The sequence below is a fragment of the Ptychodera flava genome, chromosome 11, assembly GCF_041260155.1.
Source record: "Ptychodera flava strain L36383 chromosome 11, AS_Pfla_20210202, whole genome shotgun sequence".
Lineage (NCBI taxonomy): Eukaryota > Metazoa > Hemichordata > Enteropneusta > Ptychoderidae > Ptychodera > Ptychodera flava.
The window spans coordinates 19,547,602-19,564,614 of NC_091938.1; the positions used below are offsets into that span (position 1 = coordinate 19,547,602).

Consider the following 17,013-nt stretch of genomic DNA (forward strand, 5'->3'; position numbering starts at 1 on the left):
GTTACTGCATCTCAGGGAAATATAATATGAAATGAGAATCGAACATGAAATAGTATATGGTTTAAAAGCTGTAGATTTCACAGTGTACCTGTGGTGTTTTCATATTTGTGGTATTTGTTATGCACAAGGACATGCTACCATAGCAAGCTCATCTGATACATGAATATACGTAATCCCCAAGATATGCTTTCTGTCCCGAATAGGATTTCCTTCCAATGGTGAAGCTTTTTTGCCTTGGCTGATGGATTGCAGCAGCCACATCCAGAGTTTGTTTCATTCATGACAAGCAGACTGAAGGACTAGGTCATGCAAGCTTGACAGATTTAAAATTACACATGATTTGAAATATTGATTTCACCGCGAGCTGGTAGGTTTTAAGCTGTTACGATGTTTTCAAGGCAACACTGATGCCTGAGCAGAATCTTAAATTTCAAATTAAACTCTGTTTATACTTCTGTAAGCCGCAACTAACTTTGATGCCTTTTCTGTTTTATCTGCACTCACTGCCCATACAATAACGGTACTATAGTTTTTCTTTTTAAATGTTGACTGCATATAAGTGTTCAACTAACATTGATACAATGCCCAATATTGATGAAAGCAGAATTTTAGTATGGAGTTGAATTCACAACTATAATAGTGCTAATTGTATACAGTACATGAATATTGACACTGTTTGCAATGGCAAGGCTGACACTTTAATATTTCCATATTCAAAAACAATAATGAGAAACTGTATTTGTTTGCTTAAACAAGAAAAATGACTTTTCAAATTTACAGCTGTTGTACCTTTTTAGTTTAATTAACTAAACATTCAAATGGATACATCAGAACATTTGCCATTAATTTGCATACGCGTACTTGCCACAATTTCTTTCCATTCATAAATGCGATATTTTTATTGTCTTTCCTAACAAAGTTTGTTTATATAGAGACTGTATATGCAGGAATGTTGGAATGCGGGAATGTTTGCTGTAATATCTTCATGTGTAATTTACTTATTGTGTGAAATTCAGACTTTTGTAAATTGGTACGGAAAGTTTATCTAAGTTATTGTAGGAATGTGCTTTGCTGACTGTTGTTGATTCGGCTTTCAGAATATGTGTCACCCTGGGTGACCACCAGATATGAATTACAATAAATTTTGTGTTTATGCATGCCACAGGGTGCCTTGGGAGAGCTGACGCAAAAGGTGCACACACCAAGTGTCAGAACAGCTTCAGACAGGTAAAATCGAGAGACATATCATGTTACAAAGATGTGTCCATAATCCAATACAGAGCTAATTTGAGGCAAATTGTGCTATAATGTGGTGTTCTGTGTCACTTCACTTCACCACATTTAGAATTAATTTAGAATTAATTTTGTTGCGTTTATGCATGCCACCGGGTGCCTTGGGAAAGCTGACGCAAAACACACCAAGTGTTAGAACAGAGCTCTTCAGGAAGGTAAAAATCCAGAGATGTATCATGTTACAAAGACATGTCCTTAATCAAATACAGAGCAAATTGAGGAAATTGTGCTATAATTTGTTGTTCTCTTTATCAGTTGGTCACTTCACCACATTTCATTCATCGTCATTAATGATCGCGTGACTATCTCATGTAAGCAAAGACATCTGATACACACTTGAATACAAGCTTGTGACATAAAACAGGAAGTCATTCAGCTCTTTTTGTTTCTAATTTTTATAAAAAAGTAACGCCATCTTCTTTTTCCTTTCAAACAGGTTTTAATTCTCATCAGTTGCAGTGAAGCGGAAAATGCAATATAGAAAGCAAACAATACAATGTTTTGGGCAAGAAAATTTGCTTGTATGAAACATCAAAGTTGGTAAAGTATAGCTGGCTCGTAATTGGCATCACCATTATGTGTATGTCTTAAAACTGCACAATGTTGAGTCATCATGTATACCTCACACTTCCTTCCACCATCGTTGGCTTTTACTGATGCAATCCATTTTTATCCAATCTGATATTGGGGGGGGGGGGGGGGGGGAGGGGGCGCAAAGACCATATGTGTATCATCATTATCAATTTCCTGTGTGTAAATTTCAAAATTTTGTTGATTTTCATATCCAGCAATGGACCAAACATCCCAGTTTGACAACAATATTGAATACCTCAAATTCTTAAAACTGTTTGCACTGCCTCCAATACTCTGCTATTGGCAGGGATCTCAAACCCGACAGCCATTGGTGAGAATTTTCATATAGCTAATGCTATGTGAAGGAACTGCCAAAAAGTTGATATCTTTCGCATACCACTTGCATTGATGTAGTTCTGAAGGTAAGAAGAACAAGTGCAGTTTTCCACAGAATGCCATTTCTCCATCAAGCCTTTCTCTCAAACAGTTGAAAAATAAAATAACACTCTCGCACCCTAAGACTTAAAGAAACCACACAACAGCATCGGAGTACTTTTAACATGTGAGAAATGAATTTTTATTCATGTTTACTTAGTTTGTATTTACACCATAAAATACCATAGACTTATATACAAGATGTCAGTGAGAAAATGATGAACATGACAATTGGGTACTCTTCCTTTCTTATCTGTTTTTTTTTGTTCTGTATCTTCTTGTGTAAGCTTTACAGCATGCATCATGATACAAAAGATTACTACATCACTATGAATTCAACTACAAATGGTACAAATATTTTACAAGATTATGAGTTCGACCAGTTTAAAGTGACTTTTTTTTATTTTTTTTTATGTCGTGCTCATCTCCAAAGACTGTAAAACACAGAAACTGTTTGGGCAATTTCTCCATGGTTCAATGTCTCACATAGACATTTTACTCTCTGGTTCATGAGCCCCTTGATTTTTTGAGTTTACAGATTCCAATACACTTTATATCACGGCTACATTTTATTTCTTTATTCTTTTTCATACACTGACTATAAATGGACATCTCTTACCGCACATTTTATACACATGAAAATTTTGTGAAAACATACAAAATATTGTCAAAGAGATTTCAGTTGCAAAAGGCTTTGGTCCGTTTGAGGCACTTTGATGTTTTTTTTTGAACCTGCTGATCTCCCACATTCCCGTTGATACCACTTAAACTTTGCTACCAGAAAGCTAGTTGAATATTTTCACTATTACTGCAGGACTTTAAGGAGGGGGGAGGACTTTGCAGGTATTGACTGCAGAGACTTCACCTGACCCAGTGCGTGCACTGGACAGATTGCTGATTTCAGTTTCGGAGCCAAGAATCTCGATTTAGGACCACAGAGTGAAAGCTGTTTGAAAAAATCTGGTTTACATACAAAACAGCTACTAAACCACGTCTATTGAACGTGTATAATGGAGAGTGTGCTTTTACTTGGTTCAACTCCCATTCAACAGTTTTGTAAAACTTTTACAAATCTCCTGAAACCACAGTAGAAAAAGAAGCAGAAAAATTTCAAAAGATTTATTTACGTGGTGGGTGCCCTGAAGAATTTGATAGGTGGGTAGATTCCCAAATTCCTGCTACAGAAAGACTCTTACTGGTCATTTCTACCTGTGTAAAGCTGTTTTCAACAAGAGATGTCCCAAGGCAGAGGGGCTGGGGTTCAGCCTGACTGACTCTTAACAGAACTACTTAACTATTACAATGCTACCCTCTTCAAATCCATTCTCTCCCATGAGCATCAGGAATGTTGGACTTTACATATTTAAATTAACTATTATGAAAAAGCTCCCCGAATTGATAATAGAAAAAAATTACCTTTGTATCAAGCAAATATTTTGGGAAAGTAACAAAAATAGAATTTTTTTTGTTTGAAATTTTTAAGAAGTTCACATGCTCTTGATTTTTAAACTCAATGTTTGTTTGAATATATGTTTCTTGAATGATGATGATTTTTTTTTTGAGTTGAAATTATTGAACGACAAGCGGAATGAATCGTTCTGTGATTAAAACAAAAGATTCCGTCTCATAATAGATACTGTTAACCTGTCTTGAAAGTTTCTAAATAAATTGCACTGGTTACACTAATACATGCAAAGTTTGTCTGTTCTACGTTACCCAATAAAAGAAAACTTGACTTGTGTTAGTTTCCCCTCTGGTGATGTTTTAGCACCCCTATTATGAGGGAATGGATTCACCCATTCTTCAGTGAGGAGGGATATTGCATTTTGCCGCTAGGTGATGCAGCACCTTGTCTGTGTACTTCTTAAATAACTATTGCAAAACTTCCATTTCCCTTGCAGCACTTCAGGGTTTTCATAGAGAAACAAAATAAAATGTCTGACGGTAAATTACAAAACTTTTACCAAACTCCAGATTAGTTTGAGTTACAATGGTGCTATCAGTCTCTCACAAATTCAATAAGACATTATCTTCACAAAATACTTTCATACAATGTACAAATTTTGACATCAAAATTTTGATAAAGTGTACAATACAATTGATTTTAACAGGACATAACATTTCTGTAGACATAGAATTTGACTCACTGTACCAAAATGCTCGCACTCTCTCTTTTTACTCATGAAACTTTTCAAAAATGTGCTTGGCCTTTACCACTGTATGTCCAGATATTCTCTGAACAGACAAACTTATACATTTCTACCCATACTGTAATACTGATAAATAAAAAAAAAATTTGCTTCTGGTGAAAAACAAGCAAAAAATAACCAACATAAAGTTCATTGGATTGAAAGCAGGCCAGCTGCATTTGAAAAATAAACCAAAGATTGTCGCTATATAGGTGTGATTGAACCCCTTTTCATAAAATCTTGCTCATAATTCCTTGAAGCTCTTTCCGGGACATCAACAACACCATGTGAAGAACCAATGATGTTGTGAACATAACTTAATTTCAGACAGCCAATTTATTGACTGTAATTTCTGAATCTTTCACATGATTTATGCACCGAATGCTCACTGATGAGTATTTCAAATCATGCTTCTGCAAAAATGGTCATTTTCTCCAAACTGCAAATAGCCTGTTAAAACTTAACAACGTTCCACAATCCTGTTCGATTTTTTTTTCACAGTGTTACATCCCGGAAAGAAGTGGTGAGATTTACATAACAGAGGCTGTGTTTAAAAATATCTCATGTGATGTTGATGCCAACAAAAACAAGACAAAGCAAACTGCTGAAAAAAAAATGAACAGGTTTTGAACCAGCACTAAAGACTTTCCATCAAAGGAGAGACCTGTCCCACGTTACGCTTGATTGAATCAACCACAAATCTTCTCAATCAGCTCCATGCAAATGCATGCTCGCTCAATACCACTGTTCGTTAGCGGCGCCACTTTGAATAACAATGGACATTGAAATGATCAGCTACGGTGCCACGACCCCTTTGTTAATGGAAAACATTACTCAGGGTATCGGAATTCATGAGGTCAGAATGTACTTTAATACCAGCCTACACACAAGGAGATTCTCACAGGAAAAGGATTTTTTGTTGAAATTGATGAAGAGCAAAGCAAAAAAAAATGGAGATAATACCCCCTCCAATGATGATCTTTTCACAGATTTCAGAGACTATTACCCTATGGACTGTAACTGGATTATTTCGTTGCTAAAACAAATCCCCTTGTTTTTGGTTCTCAAACAATTTCCAACATCAAACAATTTCCATACTGATTTTTTTAGTGGATACAGGTAAGTCTGAGTTCAAAACCAGCTGTGATGGGTGTCGTTCAACATATAATGCACAAAAAATTCACCGTAAAAAGTTTTGTATGAAAAAATAAAAGATCGTCAAGTATTTGTTGTTTGTGTATCTGGGTAAAAAGATGCATCTAAGTGCTTTCGCAGATGAAAATGGTGATCTCAAAAGAGCTTGGCTAAACTGAAAATTCAAATGTTCATGTGCTAAATAATGAAACTTTGTAAGTGATCTTATAGAAAGGGACCCTTTTTTTAAAAAAAAATAAACAATTATAGCAAAGTCTGGCAGTGTCAAAGCAAATAAAAGGGACGACACTTTCTACATGCGAAATGAATTTTTTATTGATCTGGCCAAAATTTTTCTAGTTTCACCTGCGCTGGTAACGACTTGAACAAAAGGGAAAAAAATGGATGATTTTTGCACTGTTATGGATTCACAGAAATCAGGAAATTCATTTCCTGTGCATGAATCACAATCAAAAACAAACCTGAAAACAGCCTCTGCTATGTGCACCACATGGGAATATTAAAACCCAATCCATCGCAAGATTGAATTGAATTTTACCAATCCAAAACTTCATAAGAATGAGTCTGTATATTGCAATTTACGGGAATGCATAGGTCTGACAACATTTTTTTCTGTTCAATTACACCCCTGAAATAATAATTATTACTGGTAAATTCCTATACATAATAATGCAGTTTGAACATAATTACAATTTTTTTGACAGCAAATTGAAATTTTTTTGCTTATTAAATGAAAAAACTGCTTTCCAGAAGCATGAATTAAACTGTACAATTGAAAAGACGTTTAAACCATCCAAAGCAGTCTCCTGGCTTTTCTCACCATTAATATTTGTGATTGAAGGCATTGAGACAGATTTGGGCAGGATTGAAGAGATCGTAAAGAATTCAATTTAGGATGGATGTACATATTTTCCCCTCTTTTCGTGACTGATACAGCCTATCACACTGTCTGTCTGAACAATGAAAATTTTCTTTCACGTCAGAATGACAAATATTAAAAGGCACTAAGAAAAATCGTGATTAATTTTCATTGAGACAGTTCACTGTGATGTGTGCTTCTCGCTTCTGCTCAAATGCTGACATATTTTCACCTTGTTTTGTGTATATTTGTGTGTGGGGGGACCTGGTTTGACGAGATAGGCTATATTAGCATTACAAAACTCTGCTATGCTCAGTTATTACGTAAGCTATCATTTAATAACCCCTGCATCCCATCGTCACTCAGCTGACCTACTTTATCATCATTAATCACAGGGAATTATTGATTTGCATTTGAAAACTCTGGAATTTCTCTGCTGGGGTGGGAGAAATAGCCATTCAACCAATTGGCAGCCACCAGATTTCTGGGTATTATGATTCTAAAAAATGCCAAAATACGTTAGGAGATAAGCTTGTGGTAATCTGGTAAATTTGAAAGATGTCTTCTGTCTTTTGTACTTGTGTAAAGACCATCTATCAGAGAAAATAAAAGCACTACATGTACTCCATACATGGATGAGTCAGTTTCACATGTTCATTGAATATATAACGCACCGAAACCAACTTAATTGCAGCTTCTTCCGTGCATTGTGTACACAGGTTTCATGACACTATTTTTTTATTTTCAGAATTTTATGCCAGAACACTGCAGACTGAAATAACTGACTTTTTGGTGAGAAATGAGTGCAGCAATATAGCAATAATAGCTAATTTAGCAATAATAGCTAATTCTAGTTTTTTTTCTTGCGCAGGTTTTGGGGATGCCATATAGTGTCAATGCTTGTCTGTTTCTGAGTGACGGCATAATTTTGACAGGGTTTGGTGAAGTCAAGAACTTGATCCTGACAGCTACTAACAAGTCAAATGAGATTTCATGGGGTGCATCTTACACTCTATGCACTTGTATACCAGGGCCCCCATCTACACTGGTAGTCTTGTGATGTAATGAAACTGCATAATCAGCGTCGGTGAACCAATTATTCACTGCCTGTCATAAACCTTTACTGACGCCCACACACATACATACATCACATGACTGACAATCTTGCCAGAACAAATAAATATTATTCAGAGCCAATCCAAAATTTATATCCATCCCTTTTTCATCCAATAATACAATCCTTGCCTTCCACCGTTTAAATACCTTGTCTTTTTTTTTGGCAGCTGTTTTTATCCATGGCAACTGCATCAGTGGATATCATTTCCATGACAACTGACTGTCCATGGATTGATATCTCCCATTATTCTTTTTCCTATAATCCTATTGTACACATGAAGTCCATTATAAATGCATTGAATATGAAACAATACTCATACATACTGTGACATTTACACCAAATATATCGTTTCCTCACCAAATACTACAATATTCTTTGCATTTTTTTTTCTTTCTGACCATGAATTTTCTTCTTGCATTTGTGTCTCAACACTTACTGGGTATACAGACGTTCCACGGATGAACGTGTGGCACACAATAAATTCTGTGTGTAGAAAGAACACTATATAGATTGACATAGAGTACTTTGAACATGAAAATCGAAATATCAGACACAAAACAAGACGAAAAGTCATTGCCTTACCATACATCACATAACATCTTTAAAACAATGCAACTCTCCTCATCTTAGTGAACCATTTTTGTCTTTTTTTGTAACATAGCACCAGCAGCCATTTTACTCAACCAAATATAACTGATCTCCTGGATACTGGCCTTTGGCATTTGACCTTTCACCTTGGCTGTCACCTGCATATGCTTGAAGATTACACAAGTGGTGCGGAGGCTCAGCAGCAGTACCTTCGCGGTTGCTGTGGCAACGGGCCGGTTTCTAGAGGTGTCTCTTCATGTGCAGCGCCAGGTGATCGGATCGCGAGAAACATCGATCACAGTGATTGCACTTAAAAGGCTTGGCACCCGTATGCTTACGATAGTGACGAGTCAGTTCATCGGACCTGGCGAACCGCCACTCGCATCCTTCCCATGAGCACTTGTATGGTTTCTCACCTGCTCAACAAAAGAACAGCACATACAGAAAAGATCTATTAGTATTAGAAATTAATCCATGAAATATGCATTTAAAATTTCATAGTTTTTTCCACAAACAGTTACTGATTAAAAAAGACAACACAGGCACTGAAAATGGTTTTGCAGAGTGGAAATCTGCTCTTTATAACAGTAAATCTGTTGAATAAAATCCACACACAAGGCCCCCTGTAGATTGTATAACTGATTTATCTGAATCTCTACAACGCATCCATTAGTAATCACAATGCTCCAAATTTCAATTAATCTAGGAAAATACATGGGGATGTTTGTCTTCAGGGAGAGCCAACAATTTTGAAAAGCAAATTGGACATTGATTTCAATTACGAGAAGATTCGGATCAGAGTGCAGGTCTGCCACAAACATCGAATCAGACTGATAATTACAGGATTTGTATCGTATGATTCATCGCAGCCAGTTGATTATGACATGAATAAGTAATAAGTGACAACATAATTAACTAACACAGTGTTTACAGTTGATAGTTTTACTCTGAATTTGCAGGGTACTTCGGGGGAATATTTAATCTGGTGAGCAGAGAATGAATCACCAGACGCCCGAAATAAATTTTCACTACAGTGCGCATCGTGACAGTCACTGTGCGAAAAGCCTACTAATGTAATATTCATAGTGCATTTGACTGTCTGCAAATCTACCTGATTGCCGTCTCCCTCATTGTCAACACAAGGCACGTTGAATGACCGCCGAACAAACTAAAGAGACAGCTTCGCAGTCTATGTAGTAGCAACTTGACAGGGCATGGAATTACCACCATGTTTAGTAGCTAGGTTGATTGTCTATCCCACAACAGTGTTAATTACAGAGCATAATTACAGACACTTATTTCTGAGAGAATGCAGATGGGAAATTGGAAATAACACCTCTGCAGGCTCAGGCAGGAAACAACTGCACCAGTTGCGGGGAAACTGTCGCGATGGAAAAAGCCGTTCAAAAACAAAACAGGCTGACTGCATCAACATTCTATTCGAGGCACGGGCTGGGTTTCATCAGCCGCATCAATTTTGTTTTTGTACCATCAAAATCTATAATGAATGCAACAACTGTCCTCAAATATCCCTGAGTACACTTTTAGTTATGACCTCGTGTTTGTTATTGGTCAATGCTGATAGTTTACAACCTTGGGATAAAGACAGCAAATGGTGAATAAATTCTATAGACTATAATGTATGTTTTATTTAAAGAACAGCTGGATTGCTACAGCCTTGAATGTAACAATGTATTTTCAATGTCAGCAGGCTCATGATAAAACCGTGAATTTTGAATACTCTGCGATAATTTAATTTCTTTCTACTTCTCACTATTTAATGTTTTTTTTATATTTAGTGTGCTGTTGAAATGTACTTCTGCAGCATATTTTCCACGGAATAAAATGATACCCCAGTAATTTGTTTGTTTTGCATTTCAGTGACCCTGGAATGTTGAGCAACCTGTTGATGCAGCCCAGCCATAAGGTAACAGGTGCATGACACCCTAGCTCGGTCAAAATAAACCACTGAATAAACAGACAAGGTTCCCATTATGAAGAGCTGTCGCACTGGATCTGTGTCCCATTTGGTGAGCTAAAAGGTCCATATGCAGATCAGACTACAAGCCAGCCTTAACAGAATGTCAACTTTAGCACAGACAGGGATCCCTTTCAGAGCAGGCTCACAACAGACAGACATACACAACAGGAAATATTTCCAACATTACTACTTCCCATGTAATCTCCTGCAATCCGTCTGAAGGACTTTGAAAAAAAACATTCCTTTTCAAGATCGCTTGCAGGGGGGAAAAAGAATGCCTATAACCCCAACAACGTTGGCCACAAGGACAAAAGTCAAAATGCCTAGGCCTTTTGCATGATTTGCTTCCACAGAAAAGTGGGTTTATAAAGCAGTTTGCAAATTCCTACACCATGTTAATGACCTTAAATTAGCTGACCCATGGCAATGCTTGGCTTGTATAAACAATTACATCCTCTCCCAGAATGTGTGAATAAAAGGAAAATGATTCGATAGAGCAGTTTAGGACTTATGTAAGGAGGTCACTATGCGATATCCTCTTGAATTGTTTACATTTCTTTAAAAATACATTTAAATGGACTGATTTATAATTTGCTGGTTTTAGTTTCAGTCAGGTTTTGTTTCACTCCCCATTGTATTTTTATTTCATGAGAAGCAACCCTGTATGATAAGCTGAAAATTTATTGCCCACGCATTAACTGTCTGCTGACTCATGGAGCAAATTTTCAAAATGTGCATTTGCCTCCTAATTTCAAAACAAAATGCCCAGGTTTTTTTTTTTCTCTATCATTATTTTTGCCACTTACAATCATTTAACACATATTAAAAGTGTCCTTCTCTGGTGATTTATGGCAGTAAAAGGTTTTTATTTGTCCCAGAGAACAAACTCTCTCTGTTGACAATATCTAATTCCTGTGAAACACACACACAATATATTCAACAGCACCTCTTACCATCAAATTTAATTTTTCAGTTTATTCTACATTTTTTGCAACCAGTTAGATGCTTGCTATAAATTCAAAGTATTAAAATATTTAGTCTGATTATCTTACAATAAAAATAGCATTATTATGATTTTCCAGAATCTCCTTTTTTAAAAATAATATCTACACAAGAGAATATCATAAAGGTTAACCTTGGCAAAAATTATGATTAACAGAATTATACAGGGAGCTTTATAATTATTAGATTTTCCATGAAAGGTCACCAGAGAATATTGTTCGCACAGATGTACCAATACGACCCTTGAAAACCAGCCTTTGGACTATGTATAGAATATGACTAATATTATTATCATCACGAGCGCATGCGATACAAATTCTTTTGATGTTGTTTTGGCACCATGCCAACATTATTCATAATAAGCTGGTCTGTGTTTACAAACATGATTCACATCATTCACTGACCTGTGTGTGTTCTCTGATGTGCTTTCAAGTGGGAGCTTTTGGTGTATACTTTTCGACAGCCGTTAAACTGGCAGCGATGGATCCTCCGTTTGTTATCCGGTGACTCAGATCGCTTTCCAAATGGTCTCGCCTGCGTCACATTTCTTCCCCGCTGTGTGCGCGTTGTCGACGACGATGGTGATGTCGCACCTGCTGATGACCCGGTCAGAGGGAGCTTTGTCCCCTGTGGCAGTGCAGCTTTCATGTTTTCTGGCGACGACGGCGGGGTCAAAGCCACCTCTGAGACTTTGTGGCTTTTAAATGCTGATTTGAAAGGGTCAGAGGTCACAGGAGTGGAAGGTGACAGTTCACCTGAGCTATCCCACGATACAACACTTGATGTTGAACTCAAACTGAGCGTGTCTAGCGGTTTATCATTACTGTCACTATCACTAAGGCTCTGTAATTTCTCATCCTCCCCATACTGACAAGGCAAAATAAATTTGTTCCAGGGGTTTTCAGGCTCATCTATTTTCTGATGGCAGTATAATTGTTTGGGCTCCGGTTTCAAGTATCTTTCCATTTCCAGGCATGTCTGCAATCAATAGAGAGAAAAACTATCAATCACATTATATCAAAGTAAAAGTGTCAAAAGTGTAATTAATTTTCAAGAGACGATTTTTTTGAGATTGTCCTTTACAAAAAGCGCTTCACTTGGATTTTAGATAAGTACATACATATCTACTTAGTACCGTACAGTATATAAAGAATCTAAACATTTTCTTCTTCTTGAAGCCCAGAAACACATCAAAAATCTTGTTTCCAAGTTGCAGTAACAAGACAAATCACCCTGTGTATTCACCAAGGAGGATTACAGTATTTTGTTGTTAGCAATAGTTGCCTTGGCACCCGACTTTTCTGACAGATCCACAGTATATGTATCACTTGATATTTTACAACTAACCAAATATAACTTCCAAAGCTGGGTACAATATGCTTTGATTCCCACACTTAAGATAAGAATCTGATCCGACTAAATTATGTGAACACAAGCTAAAATCCAAGCTCATTATGCAGTTCGGTGAATAAGCAGTCTATCCTAAAACAAGGATAGGTTTTGCATTGCACACTGGATGAGATTAAAGCTACAGTTTATGAATTGGGCATGGTTTACAATGGTCAGGGATGTTGGATGTGATTTTTGAGAATAAATCAAAATAGTCCAACGAAAAGTTTTGAACCTGTATGCAGTTTTTAGAAAATCTAAATGAGTTACAGTGGTTCTGAAATGATTGTATAATCAGTTCTAATGACTTGTTATCAGCTAGCTAGCTAGCTGTGATTTCAAAGTAAGGTGAAATTTCAGTGAAAGCTGACGTTGAAATTACTGATACAAAGTGCTTGAAAATTTGCTGCAATGGGAATGCTCAGTAATTTGCTTTCGAATCATCTTAGTTATAATAGCAATTTGCAATTTGTCCTAATTGTGCCTGGAAGCCACATGTGTTGTAACTCCAGACCTAAGAGTTCAAAAAGTGCTCCAAGGTGTTTCTTTCAAGATCTAAACAGATGTGAAAAGAATGAAAAACTAACAAGACTTGCCTGGTCAAGTCTATTAATAAAGGGGGAGAGTGTTGACAATGCAGCCACAGAAATCTTAACTGATCTGAATGTTTACCTATACTGCCAGCACCCCCTCCCTTTATCGTTCAGTAACTGCCAATCTATTCAACAGAACCCTTTACTTATGTATAACAGACATCAGTAAGAATATCTCATTGTCCAATGGGTTGCCGTTGCTGGGTTTCTTTACCTCAGGGCAATATTCATGTTACTACCTGTCCAATCTTTCTTCACTGTGCCACCTCTCCATTGCACTTCTGTTTCATTCTCTCCTCTTTTTTCAATTCTTTTTACGGTAAGCATTTCCTGTACTTTGAACTTCAGATGTCAGGTTTCTGAAAGCCGCAAAGACCTCTGATTCATGGCCAATTTGTCAATGTAGCAGGGGTATTCAACTGTTGAAACCGTACCTCCTCTCCCTGTTGTGTGAAGGTTCTCCTCCTCCATTCATTTGAAATTCAACCTTGACCTGATGTGCTTTCTGTGTTCCTAACTCATTAAATTTCTACCAAGTAATTGCACCCTTATCTTCTCCAAGATGTGCGGGCAACATGCTTATAGCTCTGTAACTGTCAACAGTATCTAAAGGCCATCCACTCAAATGGAAAAAAAATTCTCAAGGCCAAACTCGTGTTGTGCAGCAATAAAAACTTTACTGTGAAATGGAAGCCATGCAAAGAATAGTAAATGTCATTCATGCATTTATGGATGTGTTTAATACTGGTGAAAACTTTATAAACCAAAAGTGTTGTATATATATTACTGCCTAGGTCAATACACGGGACGGCCTGAATTTTCTGCTCCCCTCATTAGCCTGGTCCCTTTAATTGTGTTGGAATTCACTGGTGTAGCAGCTGAGAAACAATGGCCCATTTACCATGGTACTGTGGCCATTCTCTTAATACCGCCTCCGCATTGAGGTATGTCCAGAATGGCTTTAATTGCATTGTGATTTAAGTCGCCGATTGATTCTTGGAGTCACGCCAAAAAATTTTTTTTCAAGCGTTCATTAACATGACAAGAGATCTACTCTGTACCTGATGGGCCATATCTTACCTGTCCAGTGACCATAGAACAACGCAAGGGTACGTGCTAGTATGCAACCTGTTATCATATGCCCTGGTGCGCCCAAGTCCCCGTCTCAGCTCCTGATGGCTCCCTCGCCTCAGTTTTAAAAAATACTTTTTAATACTTCCACTGTGTTTGACACACAATACATCCAGTTTCTTTGACCTTTTTAGTCTGCACATATAGAACGGTGCTGGGCGCACGATTACAACAGAATAGAGGAAGTAAGAAGACACTTCCTCTGTCTTGATGTCAATCAGTTTTCATGTAATCTGACATCAAAGTCTGATGGGACCAAAAGTGTGAAACAGCATGCCTCTGTTTCACACCAAAGTGAAACTCTAGTCAAGGTTAAATGGTTTTTTTTTAAATGTTGCTTCGACTTTTTATCCTATAGTATAAAATAGCACGTCACATGTGAGCGCTGGGCCTGCCATTACACTGCGTGAAATACAATCAACCATTGAGGTTTTGAAAGCCAGCTACAACGTCCGTTGAGATGAGACCTGTGGAAGAGTGCCTGGATGGTCACATGCTGACCCCCAACATGATCGCATTACATTTTACTGTTCGCTAAGCCAGCGTTACACAGAATACAAGGATTGTGACTTGGATGATACTAGCCACAATCCATCACATTCCAGTGAGTAGCTGTCCCCTCTTGGCCCAAGCTGTCAAAAAACTATTCCCGTAAACCATTTCAAGGCCTCTGTAAGGCATGCCTTGCTTAAACCCAGATGACGATAATAAATCAACTCTCACAATAGGATATTTCCTCATTTTGCCATGTTTCTCCTGGCCGTATTTTTTTTAGGTCCTCTCCCTCTCTTTTTCTTCACTTATTGGACTGATATTTGACTCGCACGTTGCTTGAATTCCCAGACAGCCTGGACACTACATGCAATGCTTGCCTGGGGCTTTTGAGTTAAACATTAAATCATACTTTCCTCTAATTCTGTTAATTTGCACTCTCTTCCCAAATCTACTGTCAAAAACCCAGAGTGGTGACCTCTCTGTGGTTGGGCTTGCCACATACACTTCCTTGTCTTTTCATTGGTGGACTTCTTAAAATAGGAGCAAGACAGTGGCAGCTTTGGTTTATTTTTAATGAATGGTTTGGGAAGCATCATTGCAAAAATAGTTAATCTGCAAATCTACTGTGGGAAATTTTTTTTTGGGGGGGGAGAGTGTTTCTGGGAAAATACAGAGTAACCCTCTGTGTGAATGGAAAACAATTTAAATGGGCTTGTACAGGAATTTGCTTCTGTCATTCAAATGCCCAATCTTGTTAAAGCGCAGTGGTCGTCGCGCCGCGCTTGCGTGGTTTTTTTGTTGATAAACATAAATTTTTGTAAACATAAGTCTTCTCAACTTCAATAGGAGTGAGATGGGAGCAGTCCCCCACTTTGTTAAGGCCTTTGTAAGACTCAACATCATGCAATAGTAAAATATTAAGATCGGAAACGAACTTCAGTGGTATAAACTCGTGTAGAGCTACGAACATTGGGACACTACACTCAGCACATTATGTCGCTGAGTTCACTGTACGCAGACACAGTGAACAAAAAGCTTTGATCGCGCGCGATCACGCTGGTTATACACAATGCTATGTACAGTACAGTGAAAATACATAACTAAAATGATCAACATTGCCTATATATGTAGACCAGCAACAAGCACAATGCCTAACACAAAAATTACACTCAAGACCATGATCGGCTAGCCTGAGCAGGACACGGGAGATGTTGTTGGGAGACGGTCACCGCGCGCCGCGTTGACGTACACGGATATAGAGAATCCGGTCCCACAACGTACCGGCCGGCCCGCGACGACTTGGCCCACAACCAACTGTTGATCACCATGTCTTACTTCTCCTAGTATTACGTGGTAAGAAATAGTAAATGTCAGGAAACAATAGACAAAACGAGCGGGTTTTCGCGGCATTTGGCAGGAAAATTGCACGGCTACACCGTGCATAGACGTATCGAGAGATCCTGTGCCCCGGGCCTGTGCACGGTCATGGCAGTGATCCAACCGCTAGCTGCATGGTGTAGGCCTACAGGTGCTGGGCAAACTTCGTTGTTGTACCTCCTGATTGCCGGGTAGGTCTGAATCCTCTTTCAAAAGAGATAACCCCCACATAACAAGAAGACCTATGAAAGGTCCTTCGCTTGACTTGATACCTGTACTCAGAATTCTCGTTTGCACCCCAAAACGGGGTAAACTTTGTTGTAGTTGAGTTGGATTCTCCACAGCCGAGTGTAGCGCGCCATATACCCGGTTTGACACGGACGTTCATACAGACCACGGAACGGAACAGATGCAGAGATGCTTCTTGCTGCAGCGGGCATTGCTCTGCGAGCTGTAGATTTCTGTAGTTTGAGTTGTTGTCTGTGTACAACTTGTTGTACTCCTGTCGGGCCTCTTGAAATGAAAGCTCTCGTCCTTGCTAGCGATGTCGAAAACTAGAGCCCGGTCGTTGATAGTCTGTTGGCGTATACATGCGTACATGCGTACGTCTAGCTCTATGGCTCGAGCGATAACAGTAGCCGAGCCCCATTCAACTGATTCAAGAAAATCATGAGCAAATGTGATCTCAATCCAGCGTGCAATTATTGTTCAATATTCAGCAGATATTTAACTTAGATTAATTGACCTTTTATTGCGTGTTACATTTGGTTAGTTGGTATGCTTGTGACAGATCAGCCGCCATTTTAACAAGCGGCAATATCGCAAACATTACAATC

The 17,013-nt window shown here is 38.1% G+C and overlaps 1 protein-coding gene across 1 annotated transcript; it reads right to left on the reverse strand.

Annotated features, from left to right (window-relative positions):
- Window positions 1-11,588: 11,588 nt before the first annotated feature.
- Window positions 11,589-12,158, reverse strand: LOC139144398 (Krueppel-like factor 6). The gene has a single exon (XM_070715100.1). The coding sequence runs from the start codon at window positions 12,156-12,158 to the stop codon at window positions 11,589-11,591; it is 570 nt and encodes a 189-aa protein (XP_070571201.1).
- Between the last annotated feature and the right edge of the window lie 4,855 nt (window positions 12,159-17,013).

Coding starts and splice junctions, on each gene's coding strand:
- LOC139144398 (XM_070715100.1), bottom strand. CDS start 12,158: ATGGAAAGATACTTGAAACCGGAGCCCAAACAATTATACTGCCATCAG.